This window comes from Leptonotus elevatus, chromosome 14 (assembly GCF_054856555.1).
Source record: "Leptonotus elevatus isolate MCC_2025b chromosome 14, RoL_Lele_1.0, whole genome shotgun sequence".
NCBI lineage: Eukaryota > Metazoa > Chordata > Actinopteri > Syngnathiformes > Syngnathidae > Leptonotus > Leptonotus elevatus.
The window spans coordinates 5,202,051-5,229,449 of NC_141252.1; the positions used below are offsets into that span (position 1 = coordinate 5,202,051).

The 27,399-nt window shown below is 49.2% G+C and overlaps 4 protein-coding genes across 8 annotated transcripts; 3 read left to right on the plus strand and 1 right to left on the minus strand.

The window, feature by feature from the left end:
• Window positions 1–987: 987 nt before the first annotated feature.
• On the minus strand, window positions 988–3,673 carry LOC147162711 (uncharacterized). Its single transcript, XM_086095146.1, has 8 exons — window positions 3,498–3,673; window positions 3,234–3,355; window positions 2,774–2,912; window positions 2,581–2,702; window positions 1,830–1,940; window positions 1,549–1,655; window positions 1,331–1,421; window positions 988–1,211 (listed from the first exon to the last, which is right to left on the minus strand). The coding sequence occupies exons 1-8, from the start codon at window positions 3,592–3,594 to the stop codon at window positions 1,098–1,100; spliced, it is 903 nt and encodes a 300-aa protein (XP_085951272.1). The 5' UTR covers window positions 3,595–3,673; the 3' UTR covers window positions 988–1,097.
• A 349-nt stretch (window positions 3,674–4,022) lies between these two features.
• Window positions 4,023–5,900, plus strand: haus2 (HAUS augmin like complex subunit 2). Of its 4 annotated transcripts, XM_086095161.1 has the most exons (8): window positions 4,023–4,170; window positions 4,272–4,323; window positions 4,403–4,489; window positions 4,587–4,685; window positions 4,753–4,822; window positions 4,903–5,035; window positions 5,136–5,244; window positions 5,471–5,900. In XM_086095161.1, the coding sequence occupies exons 2-8, from the start codon at window positions 4,285–4,287 to the stop codon at window positions 5,585–5,587; spliced, it is 654 nt and encodes a 217-aa protein (XP_085951287.1). In that variant the 5' UTR covers window positions 4,023–4,170; window positions 4,272–4,284; the 3' UTR covers window positions 5,588–5,900. The 4 variants fall into 4 exon arrangements, with proteins under 4 accessions (XP_085951287.1, XP_085951288.1, XP_085951289.1 ...); XM_086095162.1 differs by lacking the exon at window positions 4,272–4,323 and having other exon boundaries at window positions 4,042–4,170; XM_086095163.1 differs by lacking the exon at window positions 4,272–4,323 and having other exon boundaries at window positions 4,064–4,170; window positions 4,572–4,685.
• A 710-nt stretch (window positions 5,901–6,610) lies between these two features.
• On the plus strand, window positions 6,611–10,484 carry LOC147162713 (amino acid transporter heavy chain SLC3A2-like). Its single transcript, XM_086094874.1, has 8 exons — window positions 6,611–7,109; window positions 7,871–8,061; window positions 8,339–8,512; window positions 8,780–8,877; window positions 8,954–9,096; window positions 9,167–9,476; window positions 9,691–9,756; window positions 10,027–10,484. The coding sequence occupies exons 1-8, from the start codon at window positions 6,721–6,723 to the stop codon at window positions 10,375–10,377; spliced, it is 1,722 nt and encodes a 573-aa protein (XP_085951000.1). The 5' UTR covers window positions 6,611–6,720; the 3' UTR covers window positions 10,378–10,484.
• Window positions 10,485–12,869: 2,385 nt separating this feature from the next.
• mdga2a (MAM domain containing glycosylphosphatidylinositol anchor 2a) lies at window positions 12,870–26,661 on the plus strand. Of its 2 annotated transcripts, XM_086094726.1 has the most exons (17): window positions 12,872–14,236; window positions 16,891–17,030; window positions 17,923–18,097; window positions 18,204–18,400; window positions 18,723–18,855; window positions 18,928–19,200; window positions 19,981–20,310; window positions 20,383–20,757; window positions 20,829–21,101; window positions 22,228–22,376; window positions 22,592–22,769; window positions 23,123–23,143; window positions 24,037–24,192; window positions 24,959–25,102; window positions 25,191–25,315; window positions 25,704–25,803; window positions 25,962–26,661. In XM_086094726.1, the coding sequence occupies exons 1-17, from the start codon at window positions 14,164–14,166 to the stop codon at window positions 26,048–26,050; spliced, it is 2,931 nt and encodes a 976-aa protein (XP_085950852.1). In that variant the 5' UTR covers window positions 12,872–14,163; the 3' UTR covers window positions 26,051–26,661. The 2 variants fall into 2 exon arrangements, with proteins under 2 accessions (XP_085950851.1, XP_085950852.1); XM_086094725.1 differs by having other exon boundaries at window positions 12,870–14,236; window positions 19,981–20,757.
• The last annotated feature ends 738 nt before the right edge of the window (window positions 26,662–27,399 follow it).

The window sequence follows — 27,399 nt, forward strand, 5'->3', positions numbered from 1 at the left end:
CTATTTCGAGCTGACGTGTGTCTTCTGAACGCACCACATCGAGTGAATCAATAGGCGGAGCTTAACCGTGATTGGCTGGACGTGTAGCCACCAGCCAATGGTTGCTCGTGGAATCGCGCCGCTTCCTCATGACGGCTTTCCTTTTTTCAATTCTTTATTTAACTATTTGAAAGCATGCTCCTGCATTAAAGAAAATGCTGAGAAACAAATATCCAGGTCTTTCAATAACTAAATAAATACTAATACTGTATGTATGCAACATAAAATCATCCAATGGCTCTCCATATTAGATACCTGCAGTCTGGCTGTCCATAACTCCAATTTGAGATATCAACATGGTATTTTGGTCACAATTCCAGTTACAGATACAGACATATTGATATTGCCTAGTTAAAGCTTGATTAAAGATATCTAGTGAGATGTAGACCTTGAATTAAGGTGAATTAAAGATATCTTGAACTGGAATTATCAAAAAGCAGATTAGAATATCTACAATCCTGTTACATATGTTCATAATTCAGATAGCAAACAAACTACAAATTCTAGTTGTATGTAATGACAAACCTCAAGATCATCGGTCGTTGGATATATCTGAAATGACAATTGTGGATAGGGAAAAATAAGTGATGAAGAGCGCTATTGTTAAAATGACTTCAATTTTGGATAGGATACGGATAATGCTAATGATAGAAGGATGTCGATCAAAGTCGCGTTTCAGATATCTACAGTCGTATCACAGATATCTATAACGCACATAGTGGATGTCTACAAATCAAGTCTGTAATAATAAATAAAACCCGATACACATGTATGGCAGAAATAAAAACAATTGGAGGCAGGTGAAATGATTTTGCAGATATCTCAAATACCAGTTATAGATATCACTTATGTTCTTTTGATGATCATTTTTTTTATTGAATTACATTTTGGGGATGCTCTGCAACATTCCTAACTATTCAGTTGTCCATGATCAAGATTCAAGTCTAGTAGAAAACCAAAAAGCAACATTTTTATTATTTTAGTAGACATCAACATGAACATTTTTCCTGATTTACATGACACGCACAAACTTGATAATCGTCTACAGACTGTTCAGATCATAAGACCCTGTACAGGTGGATCTGTCGCAGATCCTCAGGGGTAGCGTCTTTACCCACATATACCCGATAGTCCAAAGGAAGCTCCTCCACCCAGCCGTCCGGCAGCGCCTCCTGACGGGCAAAAACAGGAAGCACAGAAAATAATCCATGCCGCGATTGTGTGTGAGGGCGGGTGGTCCATCCGAAGCCCGTCCCCGAGGCTGCCTTCAATCACCGAGTGTCAGCCTCACCTGCAGTGGTTGGAGAGCTTCGTGCAGACTGGGAACCGTCACCAGCAGAGAACCTCGTTTCCTCAACGTCTGCATGATGAACCTCCAGGCCCTGAACGCGAGGGACCGAGTCACATGCAAAATTTGCACGCGTTAGTCTTTGCCTTTCGAGGAAAGTTCCAAGAAAAACAAGCAAGTCCAGGCAATGTGTGTGTGCGCGTGCGTGACCCGACCCTGACCTGACTTGCTCGCCAGGCTCCATGAAATACTCAAAGACATTGTTCATGACCACAACGTCGGCAGTCTGCAGCAGAGCGTCCTGCGTGCACACGTCAGCGTGGACAACCTGCAGCGCCACAAAAAAATATTCCATAAATACACGCAACTTCATCCGCGCACAACGACCAAGACTGAGACGACCAAGACTGAGACGACCAAGACTGAGACGACCAAGACTGAGACGACCAAGACTGAGACGACCAAGACTGAGACTGAGACGACCAAGACTGAGACGACCCACCTGGACTCTGGCGTCCATCCCGTACTTGAGCACCATTTTGTTCTGCAGATGAACAAACTCCTCGCTGAGCTCCACGCCAACTAGCCGGGACGCCGAGCTGTACACGTACCCCTGAACAACACAAGGGTGGCAAGTTATGTTAAAAACTACATCAGCGTAAAAGGTTTACATGTCAGAGCTAAAGTATATCACGTGAAAGTGCTACATGTAGGTATGCTGTAAAAAGGGTACATGTTTTGAAAATGGTGTGCGTGTGTACTACACATCAGTGTGAAAGGGGGTAAAGGTCAGTTTGAAAAGCTAAAGTATGTCACGTGAAAGCAGTGTGAAAGAGTTACATGCTATAAAAGAGATTTACTTTGTCTGTGTGAAAGGGGTGTATGTCAGTATGAAATGTTCACTTGAAGAAAGTGTGAAAGGGTTATAATGTACATGTCACAACATGAACGACAGTTTAAGTCAGTGTGAAAGGGGTTTATGTCAGTAGGAAAGCGGTATGTCAATTTAAAAAGGAACGGTATGTAAAAAAATAAAAATGGTACAGTGCGTGTCAGTTGGCAGGAGTATGATGTGTGAAAGGTATATTAATCAATTTTAAAGGGGTGTGTGACGGTGTTAAAGGGGAGTATGTTGTCTGGGAGAAGTATAAGTCAGGTGAAAATTCATGCATGTTAGTGTGAAAGGAAAAGGATATTTTGGTTTGAAAAGTCGGTGTGAAAGGGTGCCGTGTGCGCGCGTGCTGCCATCTGACCCCGTAGAGCACAGCTCCCAGTCGCGATCCGACGTCCACCAGCGTGCGACCGCTCAGGTCCGGCAAAACGTTTTGGAACAAGAAGAACAGCTCGCACATGGAGAACGAGTTGGACACAAAATCTGTCCACGCACACAACAGAACAATTGGGGCGAAACGAAACAAATTCATCGGTTGCGGCGGTTTCACGCACCCAGAGGCGCCGTGCTGCAGGATCCGCATTTGAGACAATAACATCGACTCATCCGTCCTGCCTCGCACAGAGAGTCCACAAGCTCGTCTTCGTACAGGAAGGCGTCCACGTGGACCGTTGGACGCGAGCGCTGCTGCACCTGCGATTCACAAACAAACGAACGTCCGCATCTTGAGGCGGCAGAGGGGTAATTGTTGCTATGAAGAGGTATGTCGTGGGAAACGGATTTGTGTCTGTGTGAAAAAGGGTGTATCGTTGGCGTGAATGAAGCGTGAAAAGGATATATGCTGTTGTGAAAGGGGTACATGTAGGATATAGGCCTACATAACAGTATGTCTGCCAACTAGTGGTCAATGGTGCTCTAAACACATGAGCGCAACTGTATGTCAGTGTGAAAGCCTGAAAGAGCTACTTCATATGACAAGGTGCGAGTGTGAAAAGGCATGTGTGCTTGTGGAACCTTGTGCAGGACGTTGGCCTCACGCGGAAGCATAGCGTCCAGTGGCAGGCTGTCCCTGATGTCATCAGCGATGCACTTTAGGATGACTTGACTGTTGTCCAACAGCAGCTCATCCAGCTCATCTGAAGACGCAAAGTATTGTGGGTAAACAGTTACGGCGGCAACGACGGCAACAAGCTCACTTGCCTACAACTTAACACGTGTGATGCTCCGGAGTCGAAGCAAACAAATGCAGCAGAAGATGTCACAGAGAAGCGCGCCTACCAGAAGTTCGGATCCAGTCGAGCAGCTTCGGCAGCTGAGAAGGTTCAACTCTGCTCAAAAACTGCCGGAACTCACTTTGAGCTTCGCGCAAGTTCATCGTGCTTCAATTGTGGCTGGATACAACACTTCCGGCTGCTTTGCGGGAGCCATTTAATAGGATCGTCGCCTCAAACTAGGTGGTGACGTCACGAGGAGACCCGGATGCTCTCGCGCGGAAGTTTGAAACTAGTTATTTTATTGTATTTACTTGAGAAATCATGTAACTTTTAAGTCCATCTGACGGACATGTTGGAACATAAACACACGTACACAAAAATATCAATAGCTCTTTCAAATGTAAGTATTCACCAGCCCAGTTATACACAGAAATACATTAACACACATTGGCAAACTTTTTATTTTTTTAAATTAATTAAACAGTCTAGAGTTTGTCCATTTGATTAAATGAGCTGTCACGCATTGACGTGAATTTATTCGTCACTGTGCAGTTTTCACGTTGGCCTTCGGTTTGGGGGGCGCTGTGGAACTTCTATCCCGTCTCGCAACACAGTAACACACGAAGAAAAAGCCAAACGGAAACTCAAAACGTCTGGCGGCGGGCTCGAATTTCAACAAATGTTTGTCAAATGTTGAGCTTTTAACTGCTGCGGCCAAGAAGTCTGTTGTTTTCACGGTAAATCGTTCGTTGTGTATATTTATTCTATCAGACGCTTAGTTGTGTACATTCAATTAATTCTGAAGACATGTTGTGTTTTTGTGCGTACTAAATGTTAGCGCTGAGGACTTTATGACATCCAAGGCCAAAATCTTAAGTCAATTCAAAATGGTACTCCGGCAAACCTCAACCGATCAAATGTGTATGTACGTGCTTGGGCGTGACGTCACAATATAGTTTCCGTCCCCAGATGCCTCAACATACCGTGTCTGCCTTCGGCTTGACGTCATCAGCCAGACTACTGTCCAGTTGTGTGACCAGCGGGGCCGTGTCTCAGGTTAGCATGTTGCCCTGTTAAGTCTTTGCTCGGTCGTTCGCTTGCTACTGAAACTAGCTGTTAACTGAGTCAACTAACTCAGTGACGTGACTGACAGGAGGAACAACAATCTGCCTACTCATCCCAGAGCTCCGTCTTCTCCTCTCGGCTGCATGAAACTGAGCAGCGAATCAAAATGCAGAAAGAGCTCGAGCAGGTAGAGCAGACGTTTTTGATTCATCATGCAGTGATGACATCATCAAGCCTCACTTCCTGTGTTGCAGCTGCAGCTGGAGGCAGAGCTACTGAAGGAGGACAAGAAGAACGGCGACGTCACGCATGCGTTCTACCTGGGTGAAGAACACACACGAACGCACGTGCGTTGATTGGTTTGGGATCAGAACCTTCTCGAAGAACTTTTTCTTTCTCGTCAGCTGCCAGACTGCAGGCGCTGCAGACGCTCTGCACTCACCTGCAGGAAGTCCTGAAGGACCACAAGCTTCTGGCCCAGCGACTCACCAGGCCGCTGGGACGCACCAACTTGCCCGTCCCGGCCCACCTGCACCGGTACCGTCCATCTCCGCATCAGACGTGCTTGGCCATTCAAGATGATCGTGTTGCGTTGGCAGCAGGTCACGTGACCAGCAGCGTGTTGTTGACGTTTCAGGTTTGTGGTGGAAGTGGTCCACACGACGATGGACTTTGTGGAGACTTTGGACGAGAAGACGAGTGCTGTCCGCAGACGCGCTGGCGCCGCCGACAACCTGGATCAGCTGGTAAGGACATGCTGGTCTGAGGATGGGCTTGATGCTGGCTAGCACATTAGCTGCGATAATGCTAGTGCAAGAGCGACATAAAACTTTAAATTAAAATGTCTTGTAAAATACCTTATTTTAATAATGAAATAATTGCCATTTCAAATGTTTATTTGTATTTCATTGCTAGCTTAATTGAACAACTATTTTTTGCCGTGTGTTGTTTTGTTTTCCATGTTTGTGTCAGAACACGTCCGTCTGCCGTCTCTTGTCTCTGGCCTCGGAAGTGGAGACGTTGGCCAGTCAGCTTCTTCGATGGAAGGACGTGCGCAGCAGCCTGTTGAGTGACAGCTCGTCCTCTTGACTTCACCTCCTGATTCTGTCCTTCGCAACAACATCTTGTTTGTAATAAAATGACTTATTTTTCTTTCTTTTTTTTATTACTGTATATCCAAGTCTTTATTTTGGATCTCATTGATGTACAGTACAGCTCAAAAGTTTGGACACACCTTCTCATTCAATTCATTGGCTTTATTTTCATAACTATGTACAGTAAATTGCAGTTTCTCACTGGCGGCATCAAAACGATGACGACAACGAACAAACACATGTGGAGTGATGTACTAAAAAAAAACGTGAAAATAATAAATACATCAATAAATAAATAGGCACCTTTTTCTCAGATGACTTTTTATGCACATTCTTGGCATTCTCTCGATGAGCTTCAACAGGTCGTCGACGACCTGAAAGGGTTTTCCAAAAGTCTTGAAGGAGTTCCCACAGGTAAGAATGCAAAAAGAGCAAAGGATGGCGATTTGGAAGAATCCATCATTGAAAACATCTTTTCAGTTAGTTCACCTTTAGTTTTTGTCAAATACGTCACTCCGCATCAGTCCAAACATCGTTTTGAAGCCTTCAGTGAGAATCTCCAAAGTCGTGAAAATAAAGCAAATGCATTAAATAAGAACGTGTTTCCAAACTATTCAAAGTCGGCCTGCGCTGTAGATTCACCCTGTGGCCGCTAGAGGTCCATCAAATACACTGAATTTTATCTTCGAACAATTTCAATTTATTTAGATTTTTGGATCTCGATTGAAGGCGGGTCAGTTTTCAAGGTGTATCAAGAATATTATGACGTCAGGTTAGGAGCGCTAGAAAAGAAACCTTGTTCAAAATATGATGCATTCAGGGTAACATTAGAAACCTGTGCGCCAGTATTTTTAGTTCAGTTTGCTATGTCTTCTTTTTTAATAATTATAGATTACCACGCTTTAAGAAACGTCAATCGAAATGTATTCACCAAAGTATATATATATAAAAATATATATATATGGTAAATGTTTGACGGATCATGACCGAAACGTTCATGCTGGCCGTGTTCCCGACGGACTTGAACGCAGCACCCCCGCGCTTATCTTCATCCTCAACGTCCGCCGAGCACCACCATTGTCTCGTCTCATCTCGTCTCTTTCATTGCTTCCCCAAACCGGAGTCAGCATGGACCAGAACGAAGACCCGACCCCGAACCGGGACCAGTCCGTCGCGCAGGAGCAGGACGCGGCGAGCGAAGCGAAGGAAGCTCCGCCGACGCCGACGCCGCCGACGCTGAAGCAGCCCGACGAGGCTGCGGATGCTGATGCGACGGAGGCCGACGCGAGCGAGGTTCTTCTGGGCCGGCACGAGCCCGACGTGGACAAGCGACAGGAAGAGGAAGAGGAAGAGGACAAGCAGGAGAAGCAAGCCATGAACGGAGCTGCAGGAGACGCCGGAGAAGAGCAGCCGGAGAAGAACGGCTGCGTGAAGGTGAAGATGGAGCAAGAGGAGCAAGAGGAGAAGTTCACCGGCCTCAACAAGGAGGAGCTGATGCGAGTGGCCGGCACGCCCGGGTAAGAACGCGCATCGAATGTTCGATTTCGGAATTCATCACAAGAGCGAGATGTTTTCTCGGTCTTTCATCGGCATAAATGCGACCAGTCCAAGTTTCGTGTGGAACCAGCGTTTGTGTTTTGATTTCATGGGATTTGTTTCTTGCCCGTGACCACGCTCGTAACTCGAAACACGTTCGTAACACCCGAGGGTTAGGGTTCCATTTGCTTCAAAATCCACCCCCTCTAAGCGTAATTTTTTGGGGGGCAATTTTGGGCCTTTTTTTTTTTTTTCGAATTTCTGCCGTTTCCATTCATTTTCACATTTCTTGAAAATTCGAATGAAAATGGGTGGATGGAAAACTAAAATGACTAAAATAATTGAAACCCTATTGTTCCATTCCTACTTGCAAAAGAAAGCAAATAGTATTGTTTTTGTCTCTTAATTTGGCTCCCGCCCAAAAACATACATCTAAAACTCGCCACCACATATTTGTATCCTTTAAAAGGTTGAAAAAAGTGAGAAAAGAGTGCCCAACAGCGAGCAGAGTTCCCGCCTGTAATACGAAAGCGCATGCAGTCATCGTGATTTAGAAGACACGCAAAGGAATCTGCCAGCGACCTCAAACGGAACTTGAAATTATTCCTTTCTCATGTGAAAATTGTGTTGTGAGCACTAAAAAATACAAATAAATAAACTTATCGTGTACTAAAGCTGATTGTAATATTTGGCGGCAAAACAAATCTGACGGCCGTGTTCTTTTGTGTGTGTCCTGTTTCAGGTGGGTGCGTACTCGCTGGACCCTGCTGGTTCTGTTCTGGCTGGGCTGGTTGGGCATGCTGGGGGGCGCCGTGCTCCTCATCCTGCAGGCCCCGCGCTGCCGGGACCTGCCCGCCACCAACTGGTGGAACCGGGGGGCGCTCTACCAAGTGCCCAGCGTGCGCGCCTTCACCCCCGCCGGAGACATCAAAGGTAATGGCCAACAGACCCCGCCCGCCTTGAGCGTGGCTGCCATATTGGATGTGGCAAAGCGCCCGGCACATCCAATGCTGTGCTGCACTCCAACAAAGATCTCGCGGAATAAATGAGCCCCCGCGTATTTGCTGAGTCGCTCATTTTGTAATGAATAAATTAATTCAAATTAAACTGGGCCGATTGGTCTCGGTGGGAGGGGTGAACCATTGGTACGCCTGTGTTTGTCCGTGTTAGCATTCTGCGTGCTAAGCTAACGCTGTTGCGTGTGTGTCAGGTGTGCGTCAGAAGGTGGACGCCTTGTCCCAGCTGAACTTCAAGGGTTTGGTGATTGGGCCGGTTCACGTGGCCCCGCCCGACGATGCCGCCTCGCTGAATTTTCAGGAGATCGCAGCTGACGCTGGAAGTCTGGAGCAGTTCAAGGACCTTCTGCGTGTCGCGCACAGGAAAGGTGAGCACACGCACAAAAGAGGCGTTCGTCTTTATGTGCCCGATATTTGACAGCACAAACAAGAAAAACCCAAAAATAATAAACATAAAAAACATATAAATACGTTTTTGGTAGTGAAGGACAAATTATTAAAAAACTTTATTTGTACGTTTTTGAGATGAGTTAAAAGAGCTGATTCGTCGCTCTGGCCCTGGTTCTAAGCACTAAGCGGTTCCTGGAACTTTTCAAATGCAAACGTGTCTTCAAGATCTTTCCTGGTGCATTCAGGCATTTTTGTGGTTCTGGATCTGACTCCAAACTATCGCGGCTCCAGCGGCTCCTGGTTCTCCAACGCCAGCGTGACGGTGGTGGCCGAGAAGCTGAAGGTGAGAGAGCGAGAGGAGGAGCTTGTGGCCACCAGGGGGCACCGACATGTCCCTGACTCTTTGTTTGTGTCCTCAGTCTGCGTTGGTGTTCTGGTTCAGCGAGGGCGTGGACGGCGTTCAGTTGGCGGACGTGGAGTCCGTGGCCGCCGCCGTGCCGTCTCTGTGGGCCGACATCCGGGCCATCGTCCAGAACGGGACCAACAAGCGGCCCACCAGGAGGTCAGAGTGCCAACACGTCCTCGCCAGTGTTCAAAAATGTCTACGCTGACAACGTCCTTCCTTCCCGCAGACTTCTGATGGGCACGACCGAGCAGCGCTCGTCCGCGGCCGTGTCCGCACTCCTGTCGTCCACCGGCGTGGACCTGCTGACGTCCGGGGTCCTCCTGGACGGAGACGCGTCTCAGCTCGCTGAGTCCGTCCTGGACTTGTACGCCGCCCACGCTCCGACCCGGCTGGCCTGGAACCTGGGCGGGCGCGGCCCGGGCCACCTGGCCTCGCTGGTGGGCCCGACGCTGGTGGCGTTTTACCAGCTGCTGCTCTTCACGCTGCCCGGGACGCCCGTCATCCAATATGGCGACGAGATCGGGCTGATGAATGAGGTGAGCGCGCTTCCTCCTGTGGCCACAAGGTGGCCCCAGAGAGACTGCTGTCCGTGTTAACGCTGCAGCTCTGCTTACCTTTGGCTGTGGCATGGTAATGTTTTACATTTGGTTTATGTAAATGAGCCCAATTAACGCAGTGAATTCAATTTCAGAATGACTTTATGACTTGAGATGTTTTCAATTTTTATTATTATTTTTTTGTCTTTTGAAGGGCACAACGTTTCCCAGAATGATTTGGGACTCGCCCGAGGAGGAGGAGCTTAACGCAACTCTCAAGGTAACGGATCCCAAATGAGGATGAGGAAGGAGAACATTATGATGAAGGTGAAGGGGTTGATTAGGAAGATGATGAAGATGGTGATGAGGATGAGGATAATTAGGAGGATGAAGATGGTGATGATGATGAAGGTGAAGATGAGGAGGGGGATTGTGTTAATCATCAATGATGAGGATGAAGATGGCGAAGATGATGATGTTGATGAGGAGGTTAAGTTTGAAATGAAGACGATGATGTCATCTATGCCCCCCCCCTCCCCCCTCCTTCCAGGAGGATCGCACCCGCCGCGCTTCGTGGCGCTCGTTGGTGCGCGGCCTGAGCGGCTTGCGGGCAAAGGAGCGCTCCCTGCTGATCGGCGACTTCGTGCCCCTCGTCAACTCGTCGTCGTCGCTGGCCTACGTCCGCTCGTGGGATCAGAACGCTCGCTTCCTGGCCGCCTTCAACTGGGCCGCCGACGAGGCCCAGCTGGAGCCGGGCCACCGGGCCCTTCCACCGCTGGCCGAGGTGGTCCTCGCCACCCCCGCCGCCGCCGGCCTGACGGCGGGCGCCCGCGTGGACCCCGCCAGGCTGCGTCTGGGCGCCGGCCAAGCGGTGCTGCTCAAGTTTCCCTATGCCGGCTAAACGTGTGACGTCATTGTGTTTGTGTCTCCTTATTCGTGTGGTGGGGGAAAAAAAAAGGACAAATAAATATTAAGGTGACCTGCAGGTGGCGCCAACTTGTCGCCCGACTTGGTTGTCAGGCTGATTCTTTCATCTTTTCCATCATTCGTTTGTTCAGGTGACCCGCAGGCGATCCCGGCTGACACCCGGTGAGAGGCAAAGATGCATCCTGAACTGGTCGCCATCCAGTTAGAGCAAACATTGGACTGGTCGCCAGTGAATGTCAGGACACATCGACGAACAAGTCAACTTACAGACTAACAAAATACATTTGCATTAGTTGGGTAACTTTACATCCTCTCATTTTTATGCAAATTTTAAAAAAAATGCGAAAATAAAACAGAATGGAAACGCTCGAAATTCGAAAAAGGGCCCAAAATTTGCAAAAAAAAAAGGTTTTATGCTTAGACGGGGTGGATTTTGAAGCGTATCGGCAAAAAGGAAAATGCGAATTTGGGCGATGGGAACAGGTTTTGCGAATAACGGCTGGCGAGACCGGATATTACGTCACACGTACGTTTGTAGTCCCAGAGCAAAGTCACACGATAAAGTAAGGTATGTTTAGGGGGACGACGAAACGGAAATCTTTTTGGAATGAATTCAAGAAGCGAATATTTATGCTATCTGAGATGGAAAGCAGCAAAGAAACGCTACGGTTGATCAACAATTACAAAAGCAAACTCATACGACGTCATCACACGGCGCAGTCACTTCCTGGCGGACGCATCTTTATGATGTGTAGCGGCGAAGTCCCCTCTTCATTTTCAGTACATTCGCTTAAAAAATCAAAACAATTGCATGGAAACTTGACTATTTCGTTTTAGGTTACGCCTCCTCCCCGAGTGTCTCGTCTTTGCCCTGCAGGGGGCGCAAGAAGAAGTAAAAATGAGGTCTTCATCATGTGCTTCATCATCTGCGTCATTCATGATGTCCTCATCTTGGACTTATTATTATTATTATTATTATTATTATTATTATTATTATTATTATTATTATCATCATCAAACACTTCTTGCCTGAGGATGCTCTAGGCCTGTTTTGCATGTTTCTCTCCACTAACACACCTGATTGATGATCAGGATCGTTATCAGGTTTCTGCAAAACTTGCTGATGAGCTGATCATTAGATTCAGCTGTCCTGCAAGAGGGAAACATGGAAAACAAGCTGGATAGGGGCTCTCCAGGAAGGTCTAACACGCACACACACACACGCGCACGCACACGCGCACGCACGCACACACACACAAAGATGATTGGACCATTACCACCACACTGAGCGTTACCATGGAAACAGATGAAACTGACTCGTCCACAAGGGAGTGAAATGAAGCTCTAACGACACAAAATGAAAACTTTACTGAATGTAGAATTAATTGCAAGGTTTCAAAACAGAACTAAGGTTATGAATAAGGGTTCGGGTATCAATCTTGGATCAGGCCAGCAAAGTAAGGCGTCATTTAAGGGTTTCAAAACAGGATTAGGGTTTGAAATTTGGCTTTCGGATTTAAAAGTGGGCTATCAAGACAGGATTAGGGTTTGAAACAAGTTAGGTAACAAATGCTAGTTTCAAGGCACAATTAACGTTTCAAGACTAATTTGGAGCAACAGATAAGAAGTAAAGATTCAAATGAAGGTTTCAATACAGGAATGGGGCTTCAAATTAGGATTAGGGTTTTCAACAAGGGGTCGGGTTCCAAACCTGGAAACTCATCAAGTGAGGAAAGTTTGCCTCACTTTTTATTACATTCCACAAATAACTCATTCAGTCATGAACTATTCTCTTGACTCACTCAGAATTCATAAATACAGTCGATGGCTTTTAGTCAGCATCTTGCGTGAGGGACAAGTGCGGGCCTCGAACTCACAACCTTGAACTTGCTTTGCAACGCTGGCGTCGTCGTTGTTGTTCAGTTAAATGACGAAAGCAAAGTCGAGCTACGCGTTTGTGGGGCTCGCAAAATGGACGTGAGTGAGTGAAAGCAGCGCCATTTTGTGGGGCAAAATGTTTTGTGAAACAAAGGCAGCTTTATAGAATGGATTGTGGTGATCCATTTTTTAAAAATGACATTGGCCGTTTCTCAACATGAAAAACACACAGTACGTTCTTAACCTCACCAGCATCACGTTTGGAAATATTCCTCTCCTTATGAGCGTGAACAAAAGCACAACTTTATTCAATCTACTACTTTTTTATACACAACTTAGTTTAACAACTGCAATTTACAATATTATATATAAATATATTCATATATATTAAATATGATACATTCAAATTTTTTTTTTTATAGCTGTAACATAGTTTTATATAATATAATATAATCCTAAATTGGATAAATCCCATGTATAATTTCAAATGATACTTCTTTAATATATTAGTCGTAATGATATAACATCTAGTCACGTGGTACAGTTACGGCAATGCGTCAGAACCAGGAAACTCGCCGTAAGAGGAACATCCGGGTATTCCGTCCGTTCTTTGCTCGACCCTCGTGGCTTTTTGCGTATTTGCAATTGGAACAGTACTTGGGCCGCGACTGATGACGTCTCAAGACATCACAAGGATGCAAGTACGGACAAAAATGTATTTTGAGAAACGACCATTATATATATTTTTTAAATGAATGATTATCTCATCACTCGATGGCGCTAAATTGTCATAATCCCTTCAGTCGATATTTGGCGCCCCCTAGAGTACACGGGATCGTATTGGACGAGGTGGGCCTGACAACATTTCTCATCATCTCATCTTTTTCCATCCAAATAAAAATTGAATAATTAAGTTAGCTTAGAGGCCTAGTGAGTGTCCGCCCTGAGACTGGGAGGTTGTAAGATTATAAAAAAATGGGACATTGTCGCCGCTGCTTGACATTCAGCATTAAGGGTTGGAAGTGGGAGTTCGATTACCAAATGGTTCCCAAGCGCGGCCCCTGCTGCTGCTCACCGCTCCCTCCGTGGATGGCTCAAATGCAGAGAATGAATCTCATACATTTCAAATTCATTTCAACACGTATAGCTCCACTCGATTCCAGATCATAGCGCAGCGTTGACGCGGCCGTTTTATTGTGAAAATCCACCCAGGAAGTACGTCGGTAGCCCACTGCGGGCCACTTTGCTCTTTCGCTGACGTCTCACCGGTAAAAATCCACCAGCACCGAGCGAGCGAGCGAGCGATCGAGCGGAGCGCTGGTCCGTCTTCAGGCCGACTCTGCTCGCCCCTCGGCGACCTGACGGAGCGCGACGAGCCGCTGCCATCCGGACCGGAGGATGCGCTGAGGGGATTCGGCGCCAGGGAGGGACGCCGAGCTTCGCACCCGCCGCAGGACTCGCTCGGAGGGTCAGCCGGGACGCCAGAGCTTCCCAACGGCTCATTTTTTCTTTTTCTTTCAGTTTTATTTGGGGGGGCCACAATGTCAGCAGCAAGGAGAGCCGCTTGAAGCCGCCTCTCCTCACACGCCCCCCCCCCCCCCACCCGCCGGCCTCCTGCGGGATGAGCAGGACCACCTGACCGGCCGGCCGGCGTGCACGTGCACGGGGGGGCCGTTGGCGGGGACGCGTTCGCTTGGGATGATTGTATGAGACACCGACACTGGGCACGACTCTGCTCGGACGAGGAGGAAGACGAGGACGAGGTGAGGAGAAGGCGGCGGAGGAGGAGGAAGAGAAGGAGGAGGAGGAGGAGGAGGAGGAGGGGGCCGAGCGGCTGCAGGAGGCCGGACAGACGAGTTCGTCCCGGAGGGAGGATGTGAAGATGGGCCCGCTGGTGGCGCTCGCGTGGCTCTTGAGCGGCTTCGTGCACGGCGTGCACGCGCAGGGCGTGTACGGTAAGCGCGCGTACAAACGCACACGCACACACACACACACACGCACACACGTGACCTTGCGATGATTGGCAGCGTGAACGCGCACGGAACCACAGGTAGCCAGGATGCGCATGCGCACCTGTCCCCCCATGCGACGTCAGTGAGGGGAAACACCTGTCAAGGTCACCTGGCACAGCACGCACCGGAAGTGGAGTGACACAGAACGCAATTGGTCAGAAGAGTGCTTCCGGTGTGAGGTCATGTGACCCACGTGGACGGGCGCGCGTGCGTGTGTGCGTGGGGGATTAGGCGCCAACATCTGCGCCAACGTTGATGTTCGGCTGATGACGAGTTTGCAGATCAAGGCAACAAGTCATCATCATCATCATCATCATCATCATCATCATCATCATCATCATCATCATCATCATCATCATCAAAATGCCCGCTGACAGCTCAGCGAAACAGCACAAAATGCTAGAAAAATATGACAAGAAGTTAGAAGGCTTTTTGAGATGTGAGTTGAATTTGTTCCTTGAGCAAATCACTCGTATCTCAAATCATCTTTCCCCAAATGAAATAAATGGAACGCAATGCATCCGTTCCAGTCCCTCCAAAACATACAAAATTCAGTTTCAATTTTTGCACTCATACAGATGTGTAATCTGGTCCATCGGTTGGCTGTTCTTTTTCGTCCCTCCTGACCGTCAACTTTCGATTTCATCGGACAATATTATAGTTCTTGTAGAATCGGCAAAACAAATGGTCCAGTTTTTGCCAAATGTTGGGCCAACTTTGACCGTATAAGAACCGTGAACAAAAATATTGCTTATGTTCATAATGACCTTTTTGGAAATATTTGGGTAAATTTAATTTTTTTAAATTTAATTTTTAAAGGGACAGTGTCTACTGCAGGGGTGCTCAAGTTGGGTCCTCTAGAGCCCTTTTCCAGCCTGTTTTTCATGTCAGCTCATCAGCAAGCTCGATCACGATCCTGATCATCAATCAGGTGTGTTAGCGGAGAGAAACATGGAAAACAGGCTGGATGGTTCCCGAGGACCCAACTTGAGCACCTCTGGTCTCCTGTCTATTACTCAGCGCTATCTAGTGGTGAACTAATGGAAAGGGGAGGCCGAAACGAGCGCGTGGCGCGACGGTCGCACCGCTCGCCGCCGCCGCCGAACCGCCGCCGAACCGCCGGCCGCCTCCCCAGCCTCGGGGCTCCGGTCCGCGGCAGCAAGGCAATTATCGTCTATCGCTGTCAATTATGCAAATAGTTGCTAAATGGTTAAGCTGATCATCAAGCAGTTGTTGATTTATCGATTAATTGTTGCACTTGCTCAAGTGTGATTTTTTAAAAAAGGAATGCAAACAAAAGCAAAGAGATGAGATGCAGCTCACTCCATTTTCCCCCAAAAATTTTCTCACGTGAAGTGAGTGGCGAGCTATTTTTAGAACGGCCCTCATGCGGCCTTTGGGGTCACAACAAACTTCATCAGGGCACACCAAATGTCATGAGGCTTAAAAAAGTCAGCGAGGGTCTTCATAAGTGCAACACACGCGCACGCGCACGCGCGCACGTGAGTCATGGCAAAGATCGGCGGAGCGGCACGAAGACGAGAAAGTCGCACGCGCTTCTGTGTCTTCGTGTGTGTCACGTGACCACTCAAGTCCTCTCCGATTGGCTCCCACTCATGCCGTCGCGCTTCACGCTGTGATTGACAGCTCATCAGTGCTGCTCTCTGATTGGCTGGATGGCTCGTGCGCACTCGCTTGTGTGTGTGCGCGCCGCTCTTCCATTCATCATTGAATCCTCTGTTGGCTTCATTACGTATGCATGAGCGTGTGCGTCCGCCAGCCAATGGGGCGGCGGCGGTTATTTTTGTCCGGCCCACTGACTGACTGCGGCGTTCTCGGCCCCCAAATAGAAAATGAGAGAAAGCGAGGGGGGGTGAGGGAGGGGGTCGAGAAAGTGTGTGTGTGTGTGTGGGGGGGGGGGGGGGGGTCGTCTTACATAACAGCGCCACAGATGAAGGGGAACGTGTGACACCCTTAACACTCCAAAACAGATGACCTCACGCACGTCAACACGCACAACATCACTGCTGTTAATATTCGGCAGGGTCAACACACACACACACACACACATGTAGAAAGTGTGTGTGGCACAGGGAAATGCCAGGTGTGTGTGTGCGTGTTTGATGACATCAGCAGTCAGAAGAGACCAAAAAAATAAAAAATCTAAATCTAAAAATAGAAGCGGCAAAGTAGGACATCCTCGCTCGCTCGGCCCCTCCCCTACCTGCTTTCTTTCACTTGCACCTTCATCCTCTTGCTCGCTTGTCTTCCTCACTTTCGTTTACATGAGATGACGTCACAATTCAGATCACATGACATTGGGTGCCCTCACAATCACAGGGTCGGTCTGAGATTACTGTGCGTGGGCGTGTCCACATGTGTGCATGCACTTGTTCGTGTTCATTTGTGTGTGTGTGTGTGTGTGTGTGTGTGTGACCCCCCCCCCCCCCAGGAATGGGTGTGACCTTGATGTCATTCTGATTATTTTCTGCTCCAGGAAATAAGCTTTGCGTTGCCATAGCAACAGGCAAAAAGCCAAAATCGGAAAGTCTTCAATTCGGGTTTTAAGGTGAAAATGTGGTGCGTGTGCCCCACAGCGCCACCTACAGTTCGCATCGTGCACTCGGGACAAGCTTGCAACGTGGAGGAGGAACGACACAGCGAGCGAGTTTACACCATCCGAGAAGGAGAAACTCTGGAACTCGTTTGCCTGGTCACGGGACACCCGCGACCGCAGGTCAGCGTGCCACAGCATCAAATAGGCGGGGCGGGGCGGGGGCGGGGTCAACTGTTTCTGATTCAGCCTCCCCCTTTTTTAAACTAACTCAACAATTCTAAGGAACAAAATGCTGCATTACTGTTCGATCACTTGCGGTTTTGATCTCTTATGCTGCATTCGGGAAAGTGGGAAGTAAGAGTTTTCCCACTTCAAACCAGGAAGTGAGCACGAGAACGCCCTTTGAACTCGTACATCCGATTTGTGAATCGGACAAAAAAGGACCCCGACTTCACTGGCGGGTTTTAATCTGACGTCACTCGGCAAAATGGACAAAGACCGTGAAGGGCATCTTTTACACGATTATGTTTATTTTAATTTAATTTAGTTTTTAAAAAATTAATAGAATATTTTATTGATTTTTATTCGAAAAAGTAACTGACTGCGTTAACCAGAACAGTGAACAATTGATCGAAATCGGCCATCTTTGTTGCTTTGAACGCTTTGAGGTCGGAATGGTGAGATTCCAAGCGAAATATGTCCAACTTCCGACTGTCCTCGAATGCAGCATGACTGTTTGGTCACTTGCGATTCTGATCTCTTATGCTGCATTCGTCAAAGTGGGAAGTAAGAGTTTTCCCGGCCTTTGAAAAACCGTGAATGGCAAAACATTTACACGATTATAGACATATATTGAATGTAATAATTAATCCATTTAATTATTGGAAAAAGTAATTTATTAATCCAACGTGATTTCTACTGACTGCGTTAACCGGAACAGCAAACAATTTATCGGAATCGGCCATCTTTGTTGTTTACGTTCACTGAGACTCCAAGTGGGATATGTCCAACTTCCGACTGCCCTCGAATGCAGCATTCCCGTCTGTTTGTTCACTTCCTGTTTTGTGAGCAGGTCCGCTGGACCAAAACAGCAGGCGGCGCTTCGGAGCGCCAAGGCGACTCTTGGGCGCACAACGACACGTTAAAGATCGAGAAGATCGGCCGCCACCAGGGGGGGCGCTACTACTGCAAGGCCGACAACGGCATGGGGACGCCCGCCATACGCTCCATACGAGTTGACGTCTACTGTGAGGACACACAAAAGCCCAAGCGGCTTGTAGTCAAAAAAAGGTCCCTGAAGGCATCGCGAGTGCTGCCTTCAGGGAGCGTCAGGCACGTCTGTTGTTTGCGCAGTTCTGGACGACCCGCTGATCACGGTGCACCAAAGCGTGGGCGACGCCAAGGAGCTCTTCTACGTGGAGAGGACCGTCTTCCTGCGCTGCGTGGCCGCGTCCAACCCGCCCGTGCACTACACCTGGAGGAGAGGTCGCCAGGTCCTCTCGCAGGGAGCGGACGCCGGGGTGGACATCTACGAGCCCTTCTTCACGCAGGTGGCCGCTCGCTCCTGCGCTCACACACACACACACACACACACACACACACACACACACACACACACACACACACACCGACCTGTCTCTCATGTCAACGCCAAGTCACACTCCCACATTCACTCTCCCACATACTATTACACTCACATGTGCTCTCTCACACACAATCTTTCACTCATTGACACACATTGTCAAACACACACTTACGCTCTTAACTGATTCTCACGCACACACTCATAGGATCTCTCACAACATCCTGTTGCGGCCAATCACGTCCTCGGCGGCGAGGATGCTAATCCGTCCAACCCATTTCGTATTTCAGGGCGAGACGAAGATCCTGAAGTTGAAGAATCTCCGCCCTCAGGACTACGCCAACTACACGTGCATCGCCTCCGTCAGGAAGGTGTGCGACATCGCCGATAAGGTCGCGCACTTCAACCTCAACAACAGGACAGGTGCGTACGCACGCACACACGTCAGGCAGGGGCGGTGACGTGACGGCGGCCGCGTGTGTTTTTGTGCGCCAGCCCCTCCCACCATCAAACTGCTCCTGGACGAGCCGCTGGTGGCCAACCCCGGCGAGACGGTGACGCTGGTGTGCGTGGCGTCCGGCGGCGACCCGCCTCCCGCCCTCAGGTGGCTGCGTCCCGGCGGCGAGCCGCTTCCCAAGAGGAGCGTGAGCAAGGGCGGCACGCTCACCATCCCCGCCGTCGGCGTGGACGACGGCGGCGCCTACAGCTGCCTGGCCGACAACAGCGTGGGCAATGCCGCCAGGAAGTCCACCAACATCCTGGTCAGAGGTATACACGCACGCACGCACGCACACGCATTGTGCTACCACAGAGTGGGAGGGGCTACCCGTGGGCTTCCTTCACACTTTCTCCAGGAAGACGTCCAGGAAGTCTTGTCAAGTACGAGCATGCACGTTATGTAACGCACCTTCAAGTGACGCACACGCCAACATGCGCGCACGATGTTCGCAGGCGTTCACAACTATTTATGGACACACACACACACACACGCAAACACACACAAACACATACACAGAAACAAAGTCCTACATACACACACACACATTTATGCACACAAACAAGTACATTGTGACTCCACCCACTTCCCATTTGTGACTGCAGACACTTCCTGTTTGTGGACATATACATGAATGGACTGTCAATAGGACAATTTGTACAACTAAATGTCATACATGGTGACATTTTCACTGAAAAGGCAAAAATAAACGCCACAAAAAAATCAATGTATTCAAGTTCGGCGGCCTCAGTGAGCGGCAACGCAAGATGGCCGCCAGCAGCATTGACAGTCCATTCCTATGTGAGACGCTAACACGCTATCCTGCTTGTGAATACAGACACTTCCTGTTTGATTAAGCACTTCCTGTTTGTAACTCCACCCACTTCCTGTTTGTGTTGATGCCAAAATGTTTGTTACATTTTGTTATTTTATTCATATAAAAAAAGACTACAGTCATTTCCTGTTTTGACGGTGAACTTCCTGTTTATGACTCAAAATTGCCGTTTGCAACTCCACCCACTTCCTGTTTGTCGTTTGTGCTTGTCGGTCAGGTCTGCGCAAGGCTCGCTTCTGGATCACCCCGGACCCGTACCACAATGACGACCACATCCAGATCGGGCGCGAGGTGAAGATCAGCTGTCAGGTGGAGGCCACGCCCTCCGAGGAGCTGCAGTTCAGCTGGCTGAAGAACGGCCGCCCGCTGCGTAGCTCCGAGCGAATGGTCATCACGCACACCGACGTGGAGATGTCGCCGGGCGTCACCAACCTGGACATCATTGATCTCAAGTTCACCGATTTCGGCACCTACACCTGCGTGGCGTCGCTCAGGGACGGCGGGAGTCCCGAGATCAGCATCGACGTCAACATCTCGTCCACCACAGGTGAGGGAGGGGAAGGCGCGTCCGATTGTTGGTTCTACTTCATGAAATGGACCCTTTGGCACGCGGTTGCAGTTCCTCCGGAGCTGACGGTGCCCAGGGGGCGCTCTCACATCATCGCACAGGAGGGCGACGCGGTGGAGTTGCAGTGTTTGGTGTCGGGCAAACCCAAGCCCGTCATCCTGTGGGCTCGCGTGGAGGAGAGTCCTGCGGCGGCGGTGGCGGCGGCGGCGGCGGCGGCGGCGGCGGCGGCTGCTGGGACAGCCGTCGGGGTGCCGGCGGGGCCGCCTCTGGTGGCCGAGGACGCCGCCCAGACGGAAAGCGCAGACGGCGTCCTGAGGCTTACCAACGTGACGCGGGAGATGGGCGGGACCTACCGTTGCCAGACCAGCCAGTACAACGGCTTCAACGTCAAACCCCGACAGGCGCTCATACAGCTCCTGGTGCAGTGTGGGTAACGCTCACGTACACCCCGCGGCTGCCCGACGCATTCTAATCCGGTGCCACGTGTGCTCGTGCAGTCCCGCCGGCGGTGGAGCCGGTGTTCTGGGAGGTCCGCCAGGCTCTGGGTCGGGCTTTCTCCCTGACGTGCCGGCTGCTGCGCGCCCACCCGGCCCGCCTGCTGCGCTACGAGTGGAAGCTTGGCTCCCGCCTGCTGACCGTGGGGCAGTTTGACGAGCAGCGCGACGACACGCACTACCAGGTCCGAGCGCTCAACCGCGAAGGATACGGCGAGTACACTTGCGACATCAGCAACGAGGCCGGAGCGGGGAGATGCACCTTCCTGGTCACCGGTTAGTCGCGGCACTCGTGCACCGTGGCGTACTTTCACCTCGGATTTCACTTCCTGTTTATGCCTTCTCACACATTTCCTGCTTGTAACTCGGCACTTCCTGTTTGTGAATCAGCACTTCCTGTTTGACTCCTCACACTTCCTGTGACTCAACCTACTTCCTGTTACTAAATCAGCACTTCCTGCCTGACTCCAACCATCTTGTTTGTGACTTGACAAATCTTGAGCACGCACACGAGTGTAAACTAAACTTTTGACCAATGAGACGCTTGGTTTACAAGTGACATCATCACGAGCAGGTCATGAGCTGATGATGAATATCAGCCTCTCTGAAAATATCCGCAACAGAGCTGTAACAGAAGATCCGACATTTATCCGGAGGGGCTTAAATGACACACGCACACGCACACGCACACGCACAGCTTTTTAAGCTCCTCCCACTTGAAGTGTTAAATTGTGGCTGTGTGAGGATTTGAGTCGTCATTTTCTCACCCGTCAGAAGTAACGACGTCTCCATGCGTCACATCTTAGGCAACCCGCCGCAGACCCCCCCCCCCCCCCCATGTCCCCCACCCCGTAAAAGCTCTTTTGAGTTTGCCTGTCAGCACGCTGACAGACTTCCTGAGTTAAGCTTCTTAACGCCGCGCACTGCAGCACCGCTTCTTTGAAGAGGAAAAGCCATCTCAGCACTCGCGCAGGATGAAGGTCAGGATGGTCATGAGGCAGAACTCAAGTCAGGGTGGGGTCCGTGCTGGGAGCGATGCAGGATGATGGTCACGCTGTCACGATGCAGGATGAAGGTCGCGATTGTAACACGCTGATGTCAGTTTTGCTGCAGCCAATCAGATGAGAGCTGGCAGTCCGAATAAAAATGTGACAGGAAGTTGGATGAATAAATTGTCACTTTTTTTTACTGTCACTGTCACCATGGCGACAGCTGAGTCAGCCACTCTCTACTCTCCTTTTTCTTCTTCGGACCTTAATCCTCTCTCACACACACACACACTTAGAATGAAGCCCCAAACCACACACACACACATGCACACGTTTCGGTTTGGTGTCATGCGTTTGCAAATCTACAGAAAGTGCGTCTATGAATAATCGATCCCGGGTTGTACCTCCGCCAGGGAAGGCGCACCCGCCCGAGTTCTACTACGACACGCCCGGCGCCCTGTGGCAGAACCGGCCCCGCACGTACGGCTTCACGCTGCAGTGGACCCAGATGGAGCCCGCCGGCGTGGACCGCATCCTGGCCTACAGGCTAGGCATTTGCCAGGTGACCCCGCCCACTCACGCCGCAAAAATACTCGCGCGCGACCCTCAAGGACAAGTAGATACAAAAAGAAGACTACTTGTATTTATTGGGCTGGTGTCGCGCGCACCAGCGTGCTTCTACTCGATGACCACTGCATGGGCTGAGCAGCAGGGGGCGCTAGCGCTAATGCTAACTTGGGTGAACAACATGTGTGTGTGTGTGTTTTTGTGCGTGAGGTGGGGCAGGGCCGCTGGTGGGAGCAGGAGATCCCCATGGAGGCCAACATCCACAAGGGGCAGCTGCTGACCCACAACCTGACAGAACTGGTCAAGCCCGAGTCCTACCTGGTCCGCCTGACGCCCATCACGCGCTACGGCGACGGCGACGCCACCGAGCGCGTCATTGCCTACAGCGGTACTTCCTGTTTGCATATGAGAGAGAGAGAGAGAGAGAGAGAGAGAGAGTTAGAGTGTGGGAGTGGGAGTGGGAGTGGGAGTGTGTGGTTTTGTCTTTACTACATTGTGGGGCCCATGCAAGTGTGTTTTTCCATGTTTAACTACCATTGTGGGGACCGACTTGAAAGTTCAGACCTTTTTTTGAGGGTCAACACTTTTAGGTTTTAGAGTTTAGAATTGGGTTTTGGTTGAGGTCAGGAAAGGCATTATGTCAGTGAGATGTCCCCACTAGACATGTAAACCCAAATGTGTGTGTGTGTGTGTGTGTGGTGAAAGAAGGCGTGTCTAACCGGTGTTGTGTTCCCCCCGCAGCGCCAGTGAATCCACACCTCAGTGAGTACTCTTTTGTAATCTGATGAAAGTAATCCTACGCACGTTCACGGATCATCATTGGCAGGATTTTGGGATCTATTTGCGGTTGAAACCAGAGATTGCTCGCGTGTGATACGTGGGCTCCCTCTAGTGGCAGGCCAAGAAATCACGGAATTCAATCTACAAATGACAACGGCTTCCATTTTTTACATAATTATTTTTTTAAAGTACAGTTCTGTTGTGTTTCGCTTTCGAGTACAGAATGCCATAATTCATTTTCAATTTTTTTTCAAACATTTAATCAGGTATAATTTGTATTTTGGTTTTTATGTTCAATACATTTTGAAGCATTAAGTAAATTATTTTTTTTAAGGCTATTCAGTCAGCCTTTTTAAAACTTTGAGTTATTAAGCATTCAACGAGTATTTCAATCATATTTAGGAGAGGCATTGGATAGCGTCGCCTAATTTGTAGACGGAAGACTATTTAAGTACCTTTTGTTGAATACATTTGACATTTTAGATGTAAAATTACTTAAGTAAGGGAATATTTTAACAGGTTTGAGTGCGTTTAGGTAACTTCGAGTTTCCCATTACATCCAGGAGTACTTGAACCTGCAGCAAGTATTTTGAGGAGATTTCAAGTTTGGTTACTTTTAGGGTATATTTGAGTCTGAGAGTATTTAGATTACCTTTAGGGATTATTGACATCGATTTAGGAGTATGTTGTCAATTTCTAAAGAGTACATTTGAGATTTAAGAATATTTAAGTAACTTCTAGTGAGCATTTCAATAGATTTGAGTACATTTGAGAGAGTATTTAGATAACTTGTAGGAAGTATTTCTGGAGATTTTAGGGTATCATGTTGGGGAGATTTAAACTGTGCGTGTGCGTGTGTGTGTGCGCGCGCGCAGGGGAGTTCCAGTGTGCTTTCGAGGACGAGGCCTTGTGTCTCTTCTCTCAGGACAAAAGCGACGACTTCGACTGGACGCGCCACAGCGCCGCCTCCCGCGACACCAAGTACACGCCCAACACCGGACCCAGCGTCGACCGTCGTGGCTCCAAGCAAGGTCGCGCACACGCACACGCACACGCACACACTTCAAACCTGCTAGCAAGTGGATCAAATTTGGAAATAGTCTAAATTGATCCTGTTTTCGTGCTTGATGTCATGAGATTATTATTTTTTTTTGTGGGTCAACTCGTGATTGACAGATCTACCAAATTTCATGTCGCTGGCTTTCTTGGCTGAATTTGAGAGAAATTCAAACACATCTTGCAAACGTTTAAAAGGACTTTAAAATGGCTACTTTGTGTTTCTGGCCATGGCTTTGTAAGGCTTTTGTGGGTCCATTCATGATTGACATGTTGAGCAAATTTCATGCCGCGACACGAAACTGGCTTTGGGGGCAGAATTTTTGCGACATTTGGTCAATTTATTGAAGCAATTTGAAGGGTGTGCGCGCGTGCGCGTGCGTGTTCAGCACAGAAAAAAAAAGAAATGGGAACATGTGAGGCTGTGTCGTTAAAGCAGATTAAGTGCATGGTCATAACAATACAAGTACTTTAATCTGACATGCACGCGCACGCGCGCACTCAAATAATTCCCCATTTTGCCTGTAAATCGCGCTGCCGTTAACCCCGCCTGCTCTTTTAAATCCACTTTTCTAAACACGCACACGCGACGGATGCGTCACATGGCAGCAAAACACGGGAGGACGATTCCGCTGGATTTTGCCGACCTTTTGGGATGTCATTCAATTTGTCACGGCGAATAAACCGTGTTTTCATTGGACGACATTTTGAGTTCAACGGACGGCTTGTGGCGTCTCGCAGGTTACTACGTTTACATCGAGACGTCGCGGCCCAGGATGGAAGGCGACAAGGCCCGCCTCCTGTCGCCCTCCTTCAACACGGGCTCCAAAGGTGGCGCCACCTACTGCCTGGCCTTCTACTACCACATGTACGGCAAGCACATAGGTGAGTTAGCATGTTAGCATGTTAGCATGGCGTCGGTTAGCGTCGCGTCGGCGCGAGTTCCACGGCAACTTCCTGTTCTGGCAACCAGGAGCGCTGAGCGTCTTCCTGCGGCAAAAAGGCGCGTCGGAGGCATCGGTGTGGAGTCTGAGCGGCAACCAAGGCGACCGATGGCGCCGCGCCGCCATCAACATTCACCCCAGTGCCGACTTCCAGGTGATTACATTTATATTTGCGGACATCCATTTTGTGTATTTGACTTTCTTTTTTTTTGGATTAGCAAAATTACAACACCGTTTTAGGGCCATGTATAAAAAACATTTTTAGAGGTGGGGTAATGTTCAGAGAAAAACAAATCGCAATTTGCGCAAATTGCGAAATTTTCGCTAATTTGCAATTAGCAAGGGAAAAAAATTGCCACTTTATAAACTCACAAATTTGCGAGTTTTTTTTGTCAGATTATCCCCCCTTCTAAAAAAAATATATATTTATACGTGGCCGTGTTACGAAATATCAATTGACTTTAAAATGTAGTCCAAAAACCGACTGCAGCCGCACCATGCTAACGGCTAAGCTAAGCGCTGTTGTGGTGCGCGTTGGTCAGGTGGTGCTGGAGGGGGTGCGCGGCGCCGGCATCGAGGGCGACATCGCCATCGATGACGTCACCATCCAGGAGGGCCAATGCAAAGACCCGCCGTCCAACAGTAAGCGAGCGCGCCACTTCCTGTTTCGGTCTGAGTGAGCAGAAAGAAAAATGCTCAAGAAGGATCTGTGTGATTGGTTTTTCAAAGACGTTTTTTTCCCCAAATTGTTTCACGCGTCCTCCTGAAGATGCGAACGACGTCATCTGTCTCTCTTTCAGACCTGATCTCGCTGGCCCCGCCCCGCCAGCCTGGCTTATGGCTGCTACGCCTCACCCTAAGCTTGACTCTGATTGGCCGACAGAGGTGACATCGCCACGCGTTTATCCCCGCGCCCGCGTTCCACGTCGACTCTGACGGCCGTTAGCTTAGCTTAGCATTTTTCCCCAGTTGTTTTGCAACAGCGACCCCGCGGACCCCTCATCCAAGGTCAATCTGTCAAACTGAAAGACACACACGCACAGGAAAGACTTGATCCCTCCCCTTCCCCGATTGTGACGGTGGGCCGCGTTTTTGTTGCTTCGGGGTGCGTTCGCCATGACACTCAAGTGCCTTGAGACCGAGCGGGAGTGCGCCGTCGTCACGGCAACCGGAGGAGCGGGACCGGTGGGAAAGGTACGATTCCCAAAACGAGACTTCCTGATTGGTTGGTTTCCAAAGTGGGCGCGGCCGAAGGGTTTTTGCGATAACGTCCACAGTGTGGAATTCATTTTTCAATCAAGCACAACAAAGACGACCGCTGTCATTTTTTTTCCCCCTCGCAGAGGCGAGGAAAGACGTCGACTTCCTGCCGTCTGGGCAGGAAGTTGCGGAGTGACGAAGACGATGTTGGCGAGGACTTTTGTCGACTTTTCCTTCCTTCAGCATGTTTGACGAGCAAAATGTTGGACTGGTGACAATAAAAGGATTTTTGTCAAATGAGGCGATGATGTCATCACTTTGGTTGCGCAATGAGGTCGATGCCGCGGACTTCCGCCTTCCGGGTTTTACACATCAGCGCCGTTTGCCGCGTTCCGACACTCGCACCCACCCCAACCCAACCGCGCGCCCCCCTCATCGGCGGGAGGGCGTCTCAACTATCTGAAATGCTCCGGACACCGCGACAGACACTGCACACTCGCAGCCTCGCTCGCACCCGTCGACGGGAACGCCGAGGGGCACAAAGGCGGAAGCGCAAGTACTGGGACGCGGCCCACACGTCGCAAACCGGAAGCGGAAACAAAGTTGATGGGTGAAAAGCCGGAAGTCGGAAGTCCCGCCTCCTGCGTGGCTTATAGTCCATTGGCAAGAGGGAAGTTTTCCCAGTCGTCACCACTAGGTGGAAGCAGCAGCACTTTCCTCAAGTTTTACTGCAATGACAACATTTCAAGAATACTTTTTACAGAGGGCGAATAGCTGACACATCAGAAAAAGAAAAAGCTTCAATATCACGTTATTACATGATACATTTTGCATTTTAACATAAGTTTCACGTTATTTTTCAATGATGCATTGGCAAACCAAAATAAAGCAATTCCTTCACATTCAGGTCAGAGGCGGGAGAAGTTGTTATGCTGTGTTTGCCTTTTGTTATCGTTCATTTTTGTTTAACACTTGCTTCATTTTTTTAACACATTTATAGAAGAGCAGCTTAATTACACAAAAACAACTCCACTTGTC

Excerpts from the sequence above, each read along its gene's own strand:
- haus2 (XM_086095161.1), top strand. The coding sequence starts at position 4,285 with ATGACATCCAAGGCCAAAATCTTAAGTCAATTCAAAATG. Across the intron at positions 4,490-4,586 it reads CCAGCGGGGCCGTGTCTCAG|GAGGAACAACAATCTGCCTA; the intron begins GTTAGCATGTTG and ends CGTGACTGACAG. Across the intron at positions 5,245-5,470 it reads CCGACAACCTGGATCAGCTG|AACACGTCCGTCTGCCGTCT; the intron begins GTAAGGACATGC and ends TGTTTGTGTCAG.
- LOC147162713 (XM_086094874.1), top strand. The coding sequence starts at position 6,721 with ATGGACCAGAACGAAGACCCGACCCCGAACCGGGACCAGTCCGTCGCG. Across the intron at positions 9,097-9,166 it reads AACAAGCGGCCCACCAGGAG|ACTTCTGATGGGCACGACCG; the intron begins GTCAGAGTGCCA and ends TCCTTCCCGCAG. Across the intron at positions 9,757-10,026 it reads AGCTTAACGCAACTCTCAAG|GAGGATCGCACCCGCCGCGC; the intron begins GTAACGGATCCC and ends CCCTCCTTCCAG.
- LOC147162711 (XM_086095146.1), bottom strand. The coding sequence starts at position 3,594 with ATGAACTTGCGCGAAGCTCAAAGTGAGTTCCGGCAGTTTTTGAGCAGA. Across the intron at positions 3,356-3,497 it reads CGACTGGATCCGAACTTCTG|ATGAGCTGGATGAGCTGCTG; the intron begins GTAGGCGCGCTT and ends TTGCGTCTTCAG. Across the intron at positions 2,913-3,233 it reads AGGCCAACGTCCTGCACAAG|GTGCAGCAGCGCTCGCGTCC; the intron begins GTTCCACAAGCA and ends TGTGAATCGCAG.
- mdga2a (XM_086094725.1), top strand. The coding sequence starts at position 14,164 with ATGGGCCCGCTGGTGGCGCTCGCGTGGCTCTTGAGCGGCTTCGTGCAC. Across the intron at positions 18,098-18,203 it reads CATACGAGTTGACGTCTACT|TTCTGGACGACCCGCTGATC; the intron begins GTGAGGACACAC and ends TTGTTTGCGCAG. Across the intron at positions 18,401-18,722 it reads ACGAGCCCTTCTTCACGCAG|GGCGAGACGAAGATCCTGAA; the intron begins GTGGCCGCTCGC and ends TTCGTATTTCAG.